At 33.8% G+C, this 19,288-nt stretch overlaps 1 protein-coding gene across 1 annotated transcript in view; it reads left to right on the top strand.

The window, feature by feature from the left end:
* LOC308339564 (neurobeachin) overlaps nucleotides 1-19,288 on the top strand; it is a 190,479-nt gene that overhangs the window by 160,870 nt on the left and 10,321 nt on the right. The window contains exon 29 of the mRNA XM_080798359.1: nucleotides 16,820-17,258. Coding sequence (XP_080654485.1) covers nucleotides 16,820-17,258 — 439 coding nt within the window. The remainder of the gene's footprint in view (nucleotides 1-16,819; nucleotides 17,259-19,288) is intronic.

Below are 19,288 nucleotides of genomic sequence, written 5' to 3'. Positions count from 1 at the left end.
TTTGTATTTTGTTTCTGGTTTTTATTTTGCTCTCTTCCCTATTTTTTGCATGACTGGTGCATTTTCATCCTTCAGATGTCTCCCTGAAGGCACCCACCTCACAGAGGTCTTCCCTGATGGCTGTAGCTTAGTAGCTTCCTCCACATGACCAGCCTGTTCTCTACCACTACATCTTCTTCATTTCTTTTTTTGCACTGACACAATTTATGTATTTGTTTAGTTGCTTATTGAATGTGTACTTCAAGAGCATAGTCCCTGAGACCTAGCATGGTGCTCAGAACTTATATATCAAATATTTGTTAGTAGATGAGTAAGCCAGTGAGAAAGCTAACCAATTTTTTAAAAATAAAATGTATTTTATGATAGCCATAAAATGTATTTCATTATCAAACATGCTAAAAATAGGGACAAGAAAGTTATTGATAACTTAGTCTAGAAGCTGTACAAGCTTTCTATTAATCATTTCAATTTAGGTTTAATAAGAATAAAGTTGAGGGGCACCTGGGTGGCTCAGTGGGTTAAAGCCTCTGCCTTCGGCTCAGGTCATGATCTCGGGGTCCTGGGATCGAGCCCCGCATCGGGCTCTCTGCTTAGCAGGGAGCCTGCTTCCTCCTCTCTCTCTCTGCCTACTTGTGATCTCTGTCTGTCAAATAAATACATAAAATCTTTAAAAAAAAAAAGAATAAAGTTGATATTTAGGTGAACTTAAAAATAAATATGTTGGTTTTCCTCTAACAATTCATTATTAGGGAAAATAATTAACACTGGAAATAAAATAGTTAAAATAATATAGTACTATTAAAAAAAAGAGGTGTATGGCATGATTGGTCTATAAATAAGCTGGAATTTGTATGAATGTTTCTTATAGTATATTACATATAGTATCATATATATTAGTATATAGTACTGTATATGTTATATAGTATATTATAAATGCAACTACTCTAGTCAAATGGAAGTATCATTTGGCAAATGGTATCTAGTTTAGCAAGTGGTCAACCATTTGAAAAAATTAATTTATATCCTTATCTCATATATTATGCCAGATCTACTTTACGTGCATTAAATTTAAAGGTAAAAATGAAACTGACCGTAATTCAGACCATTAAAGTTAATATTTGTATAAAAAGTTATTTTAAATTGTAACATCAAAAGCTAAAGTTTAAAGTAAAAGATATGACTAAATAAAGTTTTATATATCTCCATGTCTGAAAATATCAACAAAATTTAAAACAAATGCAAACAAGAGAACTTTTATATGTATATGATGAAAGTTAATAGCCTTAATGAAGAGAGAGCTCTTACAGATCAATTAAAAGAATGTATCACGCTAAGGGAAACGTGTAGAAAGCATCAAAACAGTTAACAAAAGAAAAGCATTGTACAGTACAGATAAGGAAAATATATTTAAATCTAATAACCAAATTTATATTGAAGGAAAAATATACCTTGATCCTGTGTGGCTCAGTCGGTTAAACATCCAACTCTTAATTCTGGCTCAGGTTATCATATCAATGTCATGAGATGGAGCTCCACATTAGACTACCCTGCTGGAGATTCTGTCTGCCCATCCCCCTCCCCTCCACTTGTGTGTGTGTGTGTGTGTGTGTGTGTGTGTGTGTGTGTGTGTATGTGTGTCTCTCTCAAATAAAACTTCAAGTATACATATATATATATCATAATTTGTAATTTGAACAAAATTCTGAAGGGTTAGAATGCAAAGATGTGCTCTTTACATAGCATAAAAATACTTATAACTCTTACGCTAGTAATTTTACATTTAGAATTGTATCTTAAGGATACAATTAACGTTATGCCAGTAATTTGTATAGAAATATTTTTACCATTCAGGTTTTATTGTCTGTTTAGAAATAAAGTTAATATTTATTAAGTAAATTATTACATGCATATCAACTATAGACTTTTTCAGTATTACAAATTTATTTTCTCTTGCTTTTGAAATCATTTTTAATGTATCAATTGTAATCCATTATGTGGATGCATTATAATTTATAAGTACTCTAAAACACTATCATCATAATATTTATAGAATTTTTACTGGATGCTGATGTTGCATAATATATACTGCATTTATTTATAGGTAAAAATCATGCACAGGTATTCCTAGCAAATATTTCTTAGTTTTACATCAACTTTTTGAAATAAGTGTCTGTTTTTGATATTAATATAGGTACCAACAAAAGCCTCTCTCTCCTCTTTGTTCTTTTTCTTCCATCTCTAATTTTCTTTCTTTCTTTCTTTATGATTCCTTTATTATATATTTGTTGAATAAATGAATGGTTTTCTATTACATTCTAGTTGCTGGGAATATATAGTAGTGAACAAAGAGTCCATGTCTTTATGAAACTAACATTCTTGCAAGGTAAATACATTTTAGAAACCACACACTTAAACATATAATTGCAAGTTGCCACATTCTAAGAATAAAATTACCGACTATTATAAGAAACTACAAAAGAAGAAACCTAATTTAATTTGGGGGTTGGGGATGACTTTTCACAGAAGAGACATTTGAACCCGCAACAAAAAGATGAGTTCAGGGACATCTGGGTGGCTCGGTCAGTCAAGTATCTGCCTTAAGGCTCAGGTCATGATCCCAGGGTCCTGGGATCGAGTCTCCCATCAGGCTTCTTGCTCAGCGGGGAGCCTGCTTCTCCCTCTTCCTGCTGCTCTCCCTGCTTGTGCTCTGTTTCTCTGACAAATAAATAAAATCTTCATTTTAAGTCTAATACGGATTTGGCCAGGCTAAAATCAAGGCTTCCTCAACACTGCATGCCTTCCTGGAGGCTGTTGAGAAGAATCCATTTTCTTCGCCTTTTAGCTTCTAGAGACCACCCATAATCCTTGACCCCTGGCTTTCTTCCTTCTTCCTCCATCGTGAAAACCTGGAACAATGCATCTTTCAGACTGTTCTTCTGTAGTGACATCCTCCTCTGAGCACAGTGAGGAAGGGTTTTCTTCCTCTGTGGACTCATCAAATTAGATTGAGCCCACCTGGATAATCCAGGATGGTCTTCCCTTTGCACAGCCTTCCCATTTAATGTCCTTCTTGCTGTATAAGGTGACAGTCATAGGTTATGAGAGTTAGGACATGGACATCTTTAAGGGGAGTGTCCATTATTTTGTCTACTATAAATATCATAATCTGCTTACAATTTTACAAGAGCATTTTGGGTATAATGAGGGAATAGATTAAAGGGGTCATTGAAGGAATCTGGATAAACCAATTGGAGGCTGTTGCTCTCTAGGTAAGTGATGCTATTGCTTAGCACAAAGGTGTGGTGGCAGTGGAGGTTGAAGAGGAAGATAAATTAGACATACCTTGGAGGTAAAAGTGAAAGTATCTGGTAATAGATTGGATGTGGGGCATAGGGTATGCCAAGTTTTCAAAGACAGTGCCTGGCTATCTGTCTGAAGTTCTGAGATCAAATGGCCATTTATCAAGCAAACAATACTGTTAAGAAAGGTTGAACAGAATGACCAAGACTTCCATTTTCAATGTGTTAAATATTTTTCTTTTCTTTTTACCTTTTTACTTCCTTTACCCATTTCTATCCCCGTGCCTCAGCAACTGCAGTCTGTTCGTTCTTTTTGTCTATGAGCTTGATTTTTTTTTAAGATTCCACATATAAATGATATCATATGATAATTCTCTGACTTATTTCACGTACTATAATGTCCTTGAGGTCCATCTATAGTGTCACAAATGACAAGATTTCATTCTTTTTAATGGCTACGTAATATTCCATTTTGTTTATATACCACATTTTCTTTAACCATTCATTCATTGATGGACACTTCGTTTCTTGACAATTGTAAATAATTCTGCAGTGAATGTGGGGGTGCATTTATCTGTTCCAGTTAGTGTTATTGTTTTCTTCAGATAAATTTCCAGAAGTGGAATTGCTGAATTATATGGTGTTTCTATTTTTAATTTCTTGAGGATCTTCTATACTGTTTTCCATAGTGGCTATAGCAATTTCCATCCATACCAGAGTGCACAAGGGCTCTTTCCCCTTCACATCCTTACCAACATTTGTTATTTCTTGTCTTTTTGATAATAGCCATTCTAACAGGTATGAAGTGATACTATGGTTTTGATTTGCACTTCCCTGATGATTAATGATGTTGAGCATTTTTTAAATATATTTGATGGCCATCTTTATCTTCAGAAAAATGTCTGTTCAGATCATCCTCCTTTTTAAAAAGTGGATTCTTTTTACTTCTGAGTTGTATTGAGTTCCTTATGTATTTTTTACACTAGCCCTTTATTGGATATATAATTTGCAAATACTTTCTCCCATTTAGCAGGCTGCCTTTTTGCTGATGGTTTCCTTTGCTTATGTAGAAACAGTTTAATTTGATACAGCTCTATTTGTGTATTTTTGCTTTGTTGCTTTTGCTTTGGGTATCAGATTTAAAAAAAAATCATTGCTAATATCTGTGTTGGAGAGTTTACCATGAATGTTTTCTCCTAGGAGTTCTATAGTTTCAGATTTTAAATTCAACTCTTTAATCCATTTTGAGTTAGTATTTGTATATGGTATAAAATAGTGGTCAAGTTTCATTCTTTTGTATGTGACTGTCCAGTTTTCTCAACATCATTTATTGAAGGGACTCTCCTATCTCCATTGTGTATTTTTGAGTCCTTTGTTGTAAGTTGACCATGTTGGTATGGATTTATTTTTGGACTCTCTATTCTGTTCCATTGATCAGTGTGTCGATACCGTACTGCCTGGTTACTGTAGATTTTTTTTTTAAAGATTTTATTTTATTTATTTGACAGAGAGAGAGATTACAAGTAGGCAGAGAGGCAGGCAGAGAGAGGGGGGGTCCCCGCTGAGCAGAGAGCCTGATGTGGGGCTCGACCCCAGGACCCCGACCCGAGCCGAAGGCAGAGGCTTAACCCACTGAGCCACCCAGGTGCCCCAGTTACTGTAGATTTGTAATGTAGTTTGAAATCAGGGAGCATGAAGCTCCAGTTTTTTTGTTTTTTCTCAACATTGCTGTGGCTCTTCGAGGTCTTTTGTGGTTCTGTACAAATTTTAAGATTATTTATTTCTGTGAAAAATGCCATTGGAATTTTGATAAGGATTGCATTGAATCTGTAGATTGCTTTGGATAGTGTGGGCATTTTGACAATATTGATTCTTCCAACTTTTGAGCATGGATATCTTCCATTTATATATTCTTCGGTGTTTTTTTCATTAATCTTTTACAGTTCTCAATATACAGTTCTTTACTTTCTTGGTTAAATTTATGCTTAGGTATTTTACTCTTTTTGATGCAGTTATAAGTGGGATTATTTTCTTTAATTCTCTTTCTGATTGTTTATGATTAGTGTATAGGAATGCAACTTTTCTAGGTAGTGATTTTTGTATCCACAGCTAAATGAATTTTATTCTAACAGTTTTTTTGATGGAGTCTTTAAGGTTTTCTATATATAATATGTCATCTGCAGATAATGACAGGTTTTCTTCTTCCTTTATAATTTACATGCCTTTTATTTCTTTTTCTTGCCTAATTATTCTGCCTAGGACTTCTAAAACTGTGTTGAATAAAAGTGGCGTGAGTGGGCATCCTTATCCTGCTCCTGATCTTAAAGGAAAATTTTCCAGTTCTTCACCATTGGTGTTTTTAGCTTTGGGATTGTTTATATATTGTGTTTTTTATTATGTTAAAGCCTCTTTACCCACTTTGTTGAGAGTTTTATAATAAATTGATGTTAAGGGGTGCCTGGGTGGCTCAGTCAGTTAAGCACGTGCCTTCAGCTCAGGTGGTGATCCCATTGGGACCCCACTTCTTCTCCCTCTACCCTTTTCCCCAGCTCATGCTCACACTTTCATCTCTCTCACACAAGAATTAAGCCTATTAGAAAAATTGATGGTAAATTTGTCAAATACTTTCTCTGTGAGAAGATTATATGACTTTTATCCTTTTTGATAATGTGCTTTATCATATCAACTGATTTGCAGGTGTGGAACCATCGTTTCCCTGGAATAAATCCCATTTGATCATGGTATATGATCCTTTTAATGTGTTGTTGAATTTGGTTTGCTAATATTTTGTTGAGGATTTTTGCATCTATGTTTATTACGGATGTTGGCCTATAATTTTCTTCTCTTGTGGCCTTCTTATCAGGTTTTATTATCAGGGTAATGCTGGCCTCAGTAAAAAGAGTTTAGAAGAATTCCCTCTTTAATTTTGGAAGAGCTTGAGAAGGATTGGTTCTAATTCTTCCTTTAATGTTTGGTGAAGCCGTGAGGTCCTGGACATTTGTTTGTTGGTAGGTTTTGATTACTGATTCAGTCTCCTTACTAGTAATTACTCTGTTCAGATTTTCTATTTCTTCATGGTACAGACTTGCTAGAGAGTATGTTCTAGGAATTTGTGCATTTCATCTAGGTTGTCTAATTCATTGGCATATTATTTGTAGTGGTCTATTATCCTTTGTATTTTTGTGATGTCAGTTGTAAGAGCTCCTCTTTCATTTGTGCTTTTATTTGAGTACTCTCTCTTTTTTCCTTAATGAGTCTAGCTAAAGGTTTGTCAGTTTTCTTTATCTTTTCATGGAACCAGGTTTTAATTTCATTGATCTTCTCTGTGGTCTTTTTCATCTCTATTTCATTTATTTCTGCTCAGATCTTCATTATTTCCTTTTTTGTCTGCTAACTTTGGGTTTCATTTATTCTTCTTTTTCTACACCTTTTTTACCTTAACACATCGAGGTGTAAAGTTAGATTGTTTAAGACTTTTCTTCTTTCCTGAGGTAGACATTTATTGTTATTAACTTCCTCTTTAGATCTGCTTTTGCTGCATCCCACAAATTTTGGTATATTATATTTCCATTTTCTTTTGTCTCAAGGTATTTTTTTATTTCTCTTTCGATTTCTTCTCTGATCAGTTGGTTGCTTATTTCTGAATTTTCTAGTTTTCTTTGTGTAGCTGATTTTTAGCTTCATAACACTATGGTCAGAAAAGATGTATTATCTAATTTCAGTTTTCTAAAATTTGTTAAAGCTTGTTTTGTGGCCTAATGTATTCTAGAGAATGTTCCATATGTACTTGAGAAGACTGTGTATTCTGCTGTTTTTGGATAAAATGTTCTATATATTATCTGTTAAGTCCATCTGGTCTAATGTAGTGTTTAAGGCTGATATTTCCTTATTAATTTTCTGTCTGTTTCTCCTGTAGGTCTGTTAGTATTTGCTTTTTTATATTTAGTTGTTACAATGTTGGATGTATAAATATTTACAAATGGCATATCCTCTTGTCCAATTGACCCCTATGTAGTGTAACTACCATCTTTGTTTCTTATTACAGTCTTCGTTATAAAGTGTATTTTTTTCTGATAAATATAGCTACTTCACCTTTCTTTTGGTATGGAATATCTTTTTCCATCCCTTCACTTCTGTTCCCCGCATGTCCTTACATCTAAAGCTAGTCTCTTGTAGGCAGCATGTAGATTGTTCCTGTTTTTGTTTTGTTTTATTTTCAACCCATTAAGCCACTCTGTATCTTTGGATTGGAGAATTTAATTTACCCATGTCTGATGCCCCATGTTTTGTGGCTGCCACCCAGGAAAATCCTCTTGGCCACTTGGCTCTGAACACCAGAAGAGCTTACGTTCCTGGTAATATGGGATTGTAATAATCTGTGTCACCCAGAAAGGAGCTTATGCCCCAGTCTGGTGTCCAACTTTGCAACTATTGTCAGGGACAACTATGTATCACCTGACTCTGGCAACTTATGCTTGTGAGTTTAACAGGGCTACAACCAATGAGGAAAGAGTTCTTAAACCGCTACCACCCACAGGGCACAGCAAGAGGCAGCAGCCCCAGGAACTCTATCTTTCTGAGAAGAAGGCTTATTAGTTAATCATGCTACACCCGGAGGGGCAGTCTTCTAATTAAACATGCATCTAATGATTGACTGTAATCATTTCCAGAGACCTCAGAGGGCAGGGACCATCTTTGCCTGCTCTCTCCTGCTCTCGAGAGCATGAGTATCTCCCAGAGTGGAGCTTTACATGTCTCTAGAGCCCTGGTTTTTATGTCTATTGCCCTGTTTTCTGCAGCTGCTCACCCAAGGGATGCCCCTTGCTCACCTGGCTTTTGTGGGTAGGGGAGTTTTCATTTCTGGGTCCCACGGGACTCTGCCAATCTGGGTGACAGTTCTTGGCAGGATGCCACTCCCAACCATACCCTCTAGTCTTTCTGTGAAGGAGGCCTATTTGCTTGTCCTGGAGCTTGGCCTTAGGCACGTTTCATATGGCCTGTGGAGTTGATCCTAGGGCATATAGGCTGTGGATGCCAGCTTGGCACTTTTCTTCTTTCTGGCTTCAGCTTACTGGTATCTCTCAGGAAAATGCATATGCACCCATCCCAGATCCCTGGTGTTTGCAATTGCCACTCAGGGGACACTGCCTGTTCATCTGGTTCTCATGGACAGTGGGGCTTACACTTTTGGTTCCACAGAACTATACATATTTTCTTACTTTAAAGAGCTCCTGCCCAAGGGTCTGTCAGTCTAATTAACTGGATCATCTAATTAAGGATACTGGCAAGTCTTAGCACTTCATCAACTATGGGGAGCTATTAAAACACAGTGGGCTGCTTGTACAAGTACAAAGATTTGAGAGACAACAGAGAGCTGGGCCTTTGGGTTGAATGCAAGATTCATATCTTATAGGAGCCCACACCTTCAAGCCTGGGAGAGGTGGTTGTTTCATGTAATGCATTAGAAACCAAGACAGAGAGGCAAGCAAAATGAAGAAACGGAGAAATACGTTCTAAATGAAAGAAAAAGATAAAACCTTAGAAAGTAATAAAATATAGAAAAATAATTTACCTGATAAAAAGTTAAAAATAATGGTCATAAAGATGCTCATTGAACTGGGAAGAAGAATGTATGAACATAGTGAGAACTTCAACAGAGATGGAGAAAATAAGAAAGAACCAGTTAGAATTTACAGAGCTAAAGGAAAAAACTTTAAAATTAGTGTGGTTCAACAACAGACTAGATGAAACAGAAGAAGGAATAAGTCATCTCAAAGACAAGGTGGTAGAACTCCTATTATCTGAGTAGCAAAACATAAAAAAAGAGTGAAGATAATATAATGTTTGTATGAGAAAACATCAGAACACAGTAACATTTCCGTTATAAGATTTCCAGAAGGAGAAGAGAGAGAGAAAGAAATCTTACTTGAAGAAGTAATGGCTGAAAACTTCCCTAACCTGGGGAAGGAAAAAGATATCTGGATATATTAATTTTAAGATGTTTGTGGAAATCTAAGTCTTTGAAAAGCTGAATTAAGGAAGGAGAGTAGAAGTGATAGACTGACAAGTTTCTTAATCCTTACAGCATACTTAAGATCTACATTTTTCAAGTGCAATCCCTGCAATTCTGAAGATGTAACTATTTTTTCCAAGATAACATGGAAAATTCGTTAAGTTGTGGAGCCAGAACTTTGATCAATTTGATTGCATTGCCATGATCTTTCAATTATGACATAGTCCTTCCAGAAAGGAAGGAACAATAACCAAAGTGGCCTAAGGGCTAGAAATATAAGGGGATGTTGGGTTGAGAAGTTGTTCTGTTATGATAGGAGATACTGGTTTGCAGATAGAGGGGCCAGAGCTAGGAAAGATAGAAGTTGAAAATGAGTAGAGAGAATAACTGATAGATGGTTTGGCTCTATATTTTCTTAAAGGGTATGGTGATGGTGGTTATGGTAACAGTAAAATCAATAATGGCAGCAGAAAGTACAAAAATTTATAGTGAGATTACTCAATGCCAGGGACTATTCACAAATTATGTTCTTTAGTCATCACAACTGTGTAATGTACAATGTGTACTCTATAATGCGTATATGGTTTCTATGCCAGTTCTACAAATAAAAGATTGAGACTGAGAAAGCTTCAATGACTCTTATGATATCACAAAGCTGAGAAGAGATAAACAAGACTTTACTGGAAGTCAAATGGTCTTAATTGCAAAGCCTGAACTCTTAACCATGTATAACATGCACATCATGGCTTATCTGATAGATATTAACAGAATTGTACTGTTATTTGGTTGCTTCTGTTTTTCTGCAACTGAAGGCAACTTTTAGGCATATATGTTGGCATTTTATTATTAGTGTTAATGATTGCCTCCATAATACTACAGAAATGCATGATGTATTTTAATAGGAAAGTGGTTTTTTTGTTTGTGTTTTTAGAAGAGAAGTGATAAAGAATACTACAGCAAGCTAGGTCAAAGGAAAGGCAAAGTATGTATGTATGAATATTTGATAACTGATACTCTACTCAAAATGTACAAATTGGCATTGTAAACATCCCTTAGAGGTAGGACTTCTGAAAGAGTGGTGTAAGGACCTCCAAAGAACTGCTCCTCCAAAAAAACAATGAGAACACTAGCAAAAATTGTCAAAATCATTTTTCCCGCTCACTGGAAAGTAACCAAAGGCTTGCAACAATCCAGAAAGCGCTAATTCAAGAAAAAACTACAGAAATCTTTATGAGAATAGCAGGCTTTTTGTGATTTAGCTTGCTCTGTTAGTATCCAATTCTCCTCAGCTCTGTGGTGTCCTTGAAAATCCATATCCAGAAAACTGTGGTAGCTGTGAAAACCAGCAGCATAGCAGCACTGGAAGGAGGTCAATTATGTTTGGAGTTTTCAGAAAGTCCACTGAGCACTGTATCTGACCTGTCTGGAAGCTCCCTGGTAAAGCTTCATTCACAGAGCTTGTCATTATGTAACCTGATCAGAGCTTGCCTGATGAGAAAAGTCCTGGATATTTTTTTGAAATAATCAGCAGCATTTTTTTTTTTTAAATATTGGAACTGCCCAAGGTGGCAGTACCAGTTGGGCTAAATAGGAACCTTACCAAAAGCCTAAAAGGAAAACCCGAGAATGAGATGTCCATACTCTGGGCTGTATTCAGGTCCAGGAAGGACCTGAGAAAGCCCCAGTCACTCATCTCTGGGTAACCTTGAAGGCTCTGTTCAAGCAAGAAATGAAGGCTGAGGGAGAGTGTTGAAAGCATGCCCTACTGCACATCCAAAGCCTCTGGCAAAGAGTGGAAGATGTACTAGTGCAAGATAAGTAAGGCAGTCTCTATCTAGTCATTAGCTGATCACTAAGCTAACTGAACAGAAACTTCAGTGGCTGCAGGTGATATGGGAATATCAAAAAATATCAAACAAAATTCTATAAAATTTTATAGTAGAATTTTATAGAATTTGTTTGGAAAAGTCAATAAATAAGCAGAACACCAATGAGCCCTGTGGGAAGGGTCTGATTTCCAAGATTTCCACATTATATTTAAAAATTTTCAACAAAATTTTTTTGACACTTGTAAAGAAAGAGGACAGGATGGCCAATTCAAAGGGGGAAAAACAGTCCTTAGAAACTGCCCCTGAGGAAGCCCTGATGTTGGACTGACTAGATAAATATTTTAAACCAGCTGTTGTAGAAAGGCTCAAGTAATTAAAGGAACACTTTTCTAAAGTATTAAAAATATGAGGGTGATGTCTCACCAAAGAGAGTATCAGTGAAGAAATATAGAAAAGAAGTAAATTGCAATCTGGAGTTGAAAATTATAATAAATAAAAATTCATTAAAAAAATTCATTAGAGGGGTTCAACAGAATATTTGAGTTGGCACAAGAAGAAATCAGCATACTTGAAGACAGGTCAATTGCTGTTATCTTACTCAGAGGAACAGAATGAAGAGAAGAATGAAGAAAAGTGGGGAGCCTCAGGGACATGTGAGACACCATCAAGAGAACCAACATACAAATAATGGGAGCCTAAGAGAAGATAAGAGGCAGAAATGCGAAGAAAGAATTTTTGAAGAAAAAGTGGCCTGAAAACTTTCCAAATTTGATGAAAATCATTAGTGTGCACATCCAAAAAGCATAATGTATTCCAACTAAGATAAACTCAAATAGATCTACACATTATAATAAGAACATTAATTAAAAATACCTTTTGGCTCTTAATTATTTCTCCTGAATTATAATTTTGTCTGTTATGGGTATATTCATTGATAATACCGAATTCCTGAAGTTGTATTCTTATACATTTAATGTAACAAACAAAATTGAATCATATATAAATAATTGCAAAAAACTACTCAGTGCTTTTGCAGTCTTTGTTGTGTAAAATGAATAATAATGATTTTAAATCTTATATATGGCATCTTTTTCTTTCTTGGAATTCAGGTTAATTTTTGTGTAACTTGGCATTTTGGGATTTAATATAAACAAAAAAAATACAAGTTACATGTAGTTTTTTATATTTTAAATTACTCTAAGGTGATTTAATTTGCTTAGTATTACTACTTGAGCAAATAATAAGATTTTTAGTGATATACAAAAAGGAGCTGTATGTTCCTTTAATGTTATTTCTTACTTCAGTATTTTGGAAAATAGCAATTTGAATTATTTAATAGGTAAGACATTGAAACACTTTATACATAACTCTAAAACAAGATTTTTCAAAAAATATTGTGATAAATGAAGTCCCATACAGAAATCATATCATCTGCTGCAGTTAACCCTATATGTTTCCTAAAATATATTAGATGTACTCATTAGGTTCAATGAAAATCAGTAAGAAAAAGAGGCATCTGGCATCCAGCTCCATGTTTCTGATAAGGGTAAGATCACTCAGACCAGTCATGTTTCTGCTTTGTGTACTAACGTGCCTCTTGCTGTTGAAACTGAGGAAGAACGATCAAAAAATTACAGATCTACTGTCATTGTTATAACTGGCACAGCTGCAATCATTTGTACTTTCTCTCGTTCATGCTTAATATCCTATTGAAGTCACTTGGGTTAAATCCTCAGAGTACTTTACTGTCCCAGAGAAGCAGTCTGGAAATACAAGATAAGTTATTTAAACTGAAGTTGATGCTATCAACTGTGAGCATGGTCTGTAAAAAATGTTAATGCATGATGGGAAGTTAAGGTAGGCTTTTAGACTACTGATCTCTTTTTATTTGCAATTACTATTATAAAATTTTCCATTGGTGTTTATTTTTATTTCTACATCATATGATCACAAATTATGCTTTGCAAAATTTATTGATTTGAATAGAATTCTTATTGAAATATCAAAAACTGCTTCATTTTGAAATCATTGATTTATCAGTCACAGTAAACATAAAATTAGAATTATATTACTGTGTAAATATTTTAATGAGTCATTTGAAAATATTCCAATATTCAATTTTAATAAACTTAATTGCATTTTATAATTCAGAGGTCAACATTTATATTGGAGTTTCAAGTATCTAGTTAGTGAGTTATAGATTGTCATTGTTCCCTGAGAGTTCATTGAATGGAAAAGCAAAAAATTATGTAGTTGATGGAAAAATCTTATTATATGGCACCTTGTGGACACTAAATCAAGGATTTTAATTTAGATATTCTGTTTTTAGCAAAATTCTTATATTTCAGGTTCCTATACTGTTTATATTTTTGTGTAGTTCTTAATGTAAAACATGCCATAAATAAAGACACTAAAACATCACATTAGGATAAAGTGAAACCCTAGGCCAAATCTGTAAATCAGCCAAGTTCAGACTAGGTGCTAGATTTGACTATATGCCTTTTGAGAATTAAATTCTGAAAGAAAATTTAGCCTATGCTAGTAAACATGCCCCTGTGATTTCTTGTTAATGTTAGAGTTCTTATTTTGTTTCTGCATTTACATTTTCTTTCCTATTGTTGTAGAAAGTATTTAATTTTCTATCTAATTTCTATTTAATTGCTATTTAATTTTCTACTGATTTTCTACCACAACTGATTTTACTCCCCAAATATATAATATATAAATGCAAACATGCATTAAATAAATTCAGTAATACCTCCAGTAGAGGCAGTAACTGCTTTAGCAATTGTTCTCATTCTTTATTCCCAGCTTACTTCATCAACTTTTGAAGTATCAATTATCATCTCCGTTTGAATAACCCCAAAATACATGGCTGTATTTCTTTTGACTCAACAGCTATAAATATTTCAGAGATTCTGCACTCAGTTAATTTCAAAATTTAACTCATTGTATTTCTAAACAGGAGCACCTGGGTGGTTCAGTTTGTTGAGTATCAGTCTCTTGGTTTCAGCTCAGGTCTTGATCTCAGGGTTGTGAGATCAAGCCCCATGTAGGGCTCCATGCTCAGTGGGGAATCTGCTTGAGATTCTCTCCCTCTGCCCCACCTCCATTCTCACATACACATGTGTGCTTTCTCTCTCTCAAATATATAATTAAATCTTTTTTTTTAATTTTCTTTTTTTTTTTTTAGATTTATTTATTTTAGAGTGAGTAAGCAGGAGGACAGAACGAGAGAGAGGGAGGGAAGGAGAATCTCAAGCAGACTCCCCACTGAGCATGGAGCCCTACTTGGGTCTTGATCTCAAAACCCTGAATCATGACCCAAACCAAAACCAAGAATTTGATGTTCAACTGACTGAACCAACCAGGCACTGCCCCCCACTAATATTTCTGAACAAAGTTGCTTATCTTTTGCTTTCTTCGTCACTTGGTGGCCTGTCTCCATTGTTTTTCTTAAGCTAGATATTCCAGAAATATCTTCATTCTTTTCCTTCCTTTTTATCCCAAATGCTATTATTCAAAGTCTTAATTTTCTGTCACAAGATTTTATAAAAAATCTGAAACTAGTATCTTACCTCTTATCTTTTCCTTCTCCAGTGCTTTGCCAGGAGTATTATTAAAATTATCTGTCTTCTCAAAACTTTCATGCAGTTATCTTAATTTTTAGTCGTAGAACAATTAGGTTTCTAATACGTCTACCTATTTTTCATGTTGGTCATCTGGTGTTTGAATATTATTGCCTTGTTCTACTGATTAATCTTTTCTGTCAATTCTAACATCCTTGAGCAAACAAATAAAACTATTTAATGAAAATGAGGAAAATGACAATAAAACACTCAGTTGTGAGAGATGTATATTTTTAGCCAATTTAAATGGATATTGTATATTAAGTTGAATAATATGAAAATGTTATTTTTTTTAAAGTAATGTATGTATCTAATACAGTTTGAATCAAAAGGAAAGGAGAATTGAAAGAAAATTTTCTTTGGGAAACTTGACAGAATTATTCTGAAATCTGGAAAAATTAATAAATTCACATACTCAGTAAATTTGGATGTCATGACATTAATATACATTTAAGAAATTAACAAAACTGTCTTGTAGAGTCTAAGAATTAAGCCTTGTTGCTAAAGAAATCCCTTCACATTATGTTTAATCCTTTAGCATGTGTGTATAAAACTTTGAACAAATTATGATCCCACCCAAAAAATAGTATTACCAAAACAATATTTCTCCGTGTTTTTGTTAGAGACTTCACCAAAGGTTTTATGAGATGTTTTGCTGAAATCAAAATAGCCTATTTCCTGTTGGGCAGTCTTCTGATTTCCTGTCCTAATAACATTTCAAAAGAAAGAAACAACCAACCAAAATAACAAAAATCTAAGGGCAATTTTAAAGAACTTACAGATGTTCATTTTGAAGAGATCTTAGGAATAACTTACTCTGCCCTTCTTGTTTTACAAAGGATAAACTTAAATATAAATCAGAGTAAATCAAGTACCTAACATTGACTAAGTATCTACTTCATATAGGACCTGCAAGTAATTTACCTATAGTATCTTATTTTCTTCTTCCACATCACTTTATTAAGAGCAGTTATCCCTATTACACCTAGATTACATCAATTTTCAAGGTCATGATTTAGGATTTGGTAACATTTTATTATATAGGGAACTTCATTGTATTAATGTTTGTATAATGAGATTGATAGGCATTTAACATTTTAAAGATGTTTTTCTGTTTTAATTGATAATGTATGTGTATTTCATATCTGTATATATTTTATCTGCTTCAGTTTTCACAAATTGAAATTTATATTTATTCACAAAGAATGAGTATTCCAAAATAATTGTTCTTAAAGGCACATATAAGCTAAATTCCTGAGGAACATTATTTTCTTATTAAAGTATTTATTCTTTTGAAATAATCATTTGGCATGCTTTTTGCTATTAGCACTTCAGAATTTTAGGTGTAATATTATGTGATTTTAAAATAATATTTTTAGGGATGCCTGGGTGGCTCAGTGGGTTGAGCCGTTGCCTTTGGCTCAGGCCATGATCCCAGAGTCCTGGGATCGAGTCCTGCATCGGGCTCCTTGCTCAGTGGGGAGCCTGCTTCTCTCTCTGCCTCTGCCTGCCACTCTGCCTGCTTGTGCTCTCTCTCTGACAAATAAATAAACAAAATCTTTAAAATAATATTTTTAACTAGTTTAAGTATTTTAACTATATATTATATTAATGGTTATTGAAGTACCAAAAAAGGTATAAAATGACTTTATATTTTTAAGGTAATATTAGAGAAGTATAATAATTTCTCTTATATGTTTGGTAGCTGACAAAGGATAAAGGGGAACTTCATATAATAATTATTTGTAAGCTGTTATAAGAAATTGTTATGGGTACTATTTCTCCAAACTTTTAAAGACATCAGTTTTGAAATGCCACATGGCTTTTAAAAGAAATAGGGTTCTGTTGAGGCTTCCCGAACAAAATGACAGGTGTACATGGATGATATGTTTCAATCCAGTTGTGTTGTTATGCACATCCTTTTGCCAGATTTTTCTTTGTTTCCCACAGGTCTTATTTTCTTTATTCCAATATGTGAGAATATTTTATTAATAATACTGAGTTTTCACTTGTGAAGCTTTTTGTTTAAACCAATTTCTTTTATTACAGAAACTCCTGCTACATTTCCAGACACTATAAAGGAAAAAGAAACACCAACGCCTGGTGAAGATATTCAGCTAGAAAGTTCAATTCCACATACAGATTCAGGAATTGGGGAGGAGCAAGTGGCTAACATCCTGAATGGGGCAGAATTGGAGACGGGCACAGGCCCTGATGCCATGAGTGAACTGTTGTCCACTTTGTCATCTGAAGTGAAAAAATCACAGGAAAGCTTAACTGAGAACCCCAGTGAACTGTTGAAACCTGCACCTTCCATATCTAGCATTAGTCAAACCAAAGGCATCAATGTCAAGGAGATCTTGAAAAGTCTTGTGGCTGCCCCAGTTGAAATTGCAGAATGTGGCCCTGAACCTATCCCATACCCAGACCCAGCACTGAAGAGAGAAGCGCAAGCTATTCTTCCTATGCAGTTTCATTCCTTTGACAGGTGGGTACCAAACTTATTATTCATAGTGCTCTAAACACAGAAGGAAAACTAGAGTTTATTTTTAAAAATATTAGGAAGAGCTCAAAAACCTTATATTTAGTAATATAAGTATTACTAAAATATAAAATTACTAAAATACTAAAATACAAAGAATATCAAATATCAATTTATATCAAGAAATATCAATTTATATCAATATAAAAACCAGATTGATCTCATAGTAAGGCACTTAAATAATACATCTCAAAGAAGAAGTTTTAATATGGAATGCAAGACAGCACGTTAAATTCAGAATAGGGAAATGCAGATTCTGATTATAATCCATCATCAGTGACTACACTACCTTGAGGAAGTGCTTTTATCTTTTTGGATTTAATTGTTTCATGGATAAAATGGGGGAGGGGTAAATCCTATCTCTCTGGTCTAATCTGGCTCTAAAGTTCCTATATCATAATACTAAAAACTGTAATAACTGCTGGAGACTAAAGAAGCTTGCTTTAAGTAATAAATTCAAATTCGAGTTTTAAATCCAAGAATGGAAAAAATTTGAAAATGTGCATTATCATCTGAAAATATGTGTGGAATTTTCAAAATCAATGTAAAGGCCATATTTTGAGGCATGTGTTTGAAAGTAAATATTGTTGAAAGGCATTTTAGGTTTCTAAACTGTAAGGTGACCCATATATCTGCACTCAAATGTTAAATCATACAAGGGTTTTTAATGGAGGACCACCAAACTTTATTCTGTTCCATTATATATGCCGTAAAAATGATAGTTCACAGAAGCAGGATAAAGCATTTTAGAACCAAAGAATTTGTTCATGTAATTTATCCTACTATTTAAAAACTTATACAGCATTAGAAACATTATTTGAGGTTAGTCATAATTACTAACAATAGTACTTAACATTGATACTGGGACTAACATTTACATATTAGCATGTAAACTAAAGAATGTGTTTACCATCTGAATTAAATTGTGATTGAAGTTAAAAAACACTTTCCCCCACCCAAAATTTATGTGTGTATGTAAGATGATTGGTAAACAATTGTTTTTTAGAGAGAAAAATTCATGTTAGAAAATCAAATGTTTCTTAAACTGGAGTGTCAAAAATCAACATATAGTCAAAATGTACTAGCTATTCTGTTTTACTTTTCCAAGATAGCCATACTGCTTTGTACATTTTTTAGTATTAAGGGTTAGGGATATGGCAGTAAAGGCATTTTCAGTTAAGACAGATTATCTTTTTTATATATAAATATAAATTAAACTTTACCTTTAAAGATTTTTAACAACTGTTCTACAGATACTTCTTGAAAATTTTATTGTGAAAATATAAATAGCATCAGTCATCATGTTGATATAAAATGGATAAAAACAGTATTCTCTACATTGAACTTAGAGAGTAGTAAATGGAGATGAAATGTTTGCAAAAAATTGTCACACAAGATAAAATGTTAAGTCTCAGAATTTTAAAAAACTAAAAAAAGGAGGGGTTATAAAATATAGGAAAATATTTTTTCTAACAGTTTGTGTTAATATTATATTTGGATGTTCATTCATATAGTTCTTTGGATGTTGCTTATGCCATCTCTGATTGATGTCCTCTATTTCATCTATTTGGTTTATGTTCCCTGGATATATGTGCATGTGTCTTTATGAGTGTATGTAAACATGTGTATGTAAGTATCTGTAATTGTATATATTTATAAAAATGTTATAGTAATTTAACTTAGGGTCATAAAAATTTTGTGTTCCACTTACTTTTAAATTATATATTTAAATTTTGTTAGAATACAAAACAAATAAAAACGGAGAATTATTCTGATTTGCATAAGAGAATCCAGTGAAATAAAAATTAAGTTCAACATTTTTTGTTTTAATTTGAATTATTGTTAGAACAATTTTTTCATTAAAACAACAAAAGTGCCAATATTCTCAGCTACTCAAAATTTATTATACTTTTGTGAATACTGCTTTAAAAAAAAATAGAACTTTCCATTTGTTCCTTGTAGCATTTGTGCAAGTG

This window comes from Martes martes (assembly GCF_963455335.1).
Source record: "Martes martes genome assembly, chromosome: 3".
Classification (NCBI taxonomy): domain Eukaryota; kingdom Metazoa; phylum Chordata; class Mammalia; order Carnivora; family Mustelidae; genus Martes; species Martes martes.
Note: the sequence above shows the minus strand (reverse complement) of the source record. Positions and strands in the feature narration are given on the sequence as shown.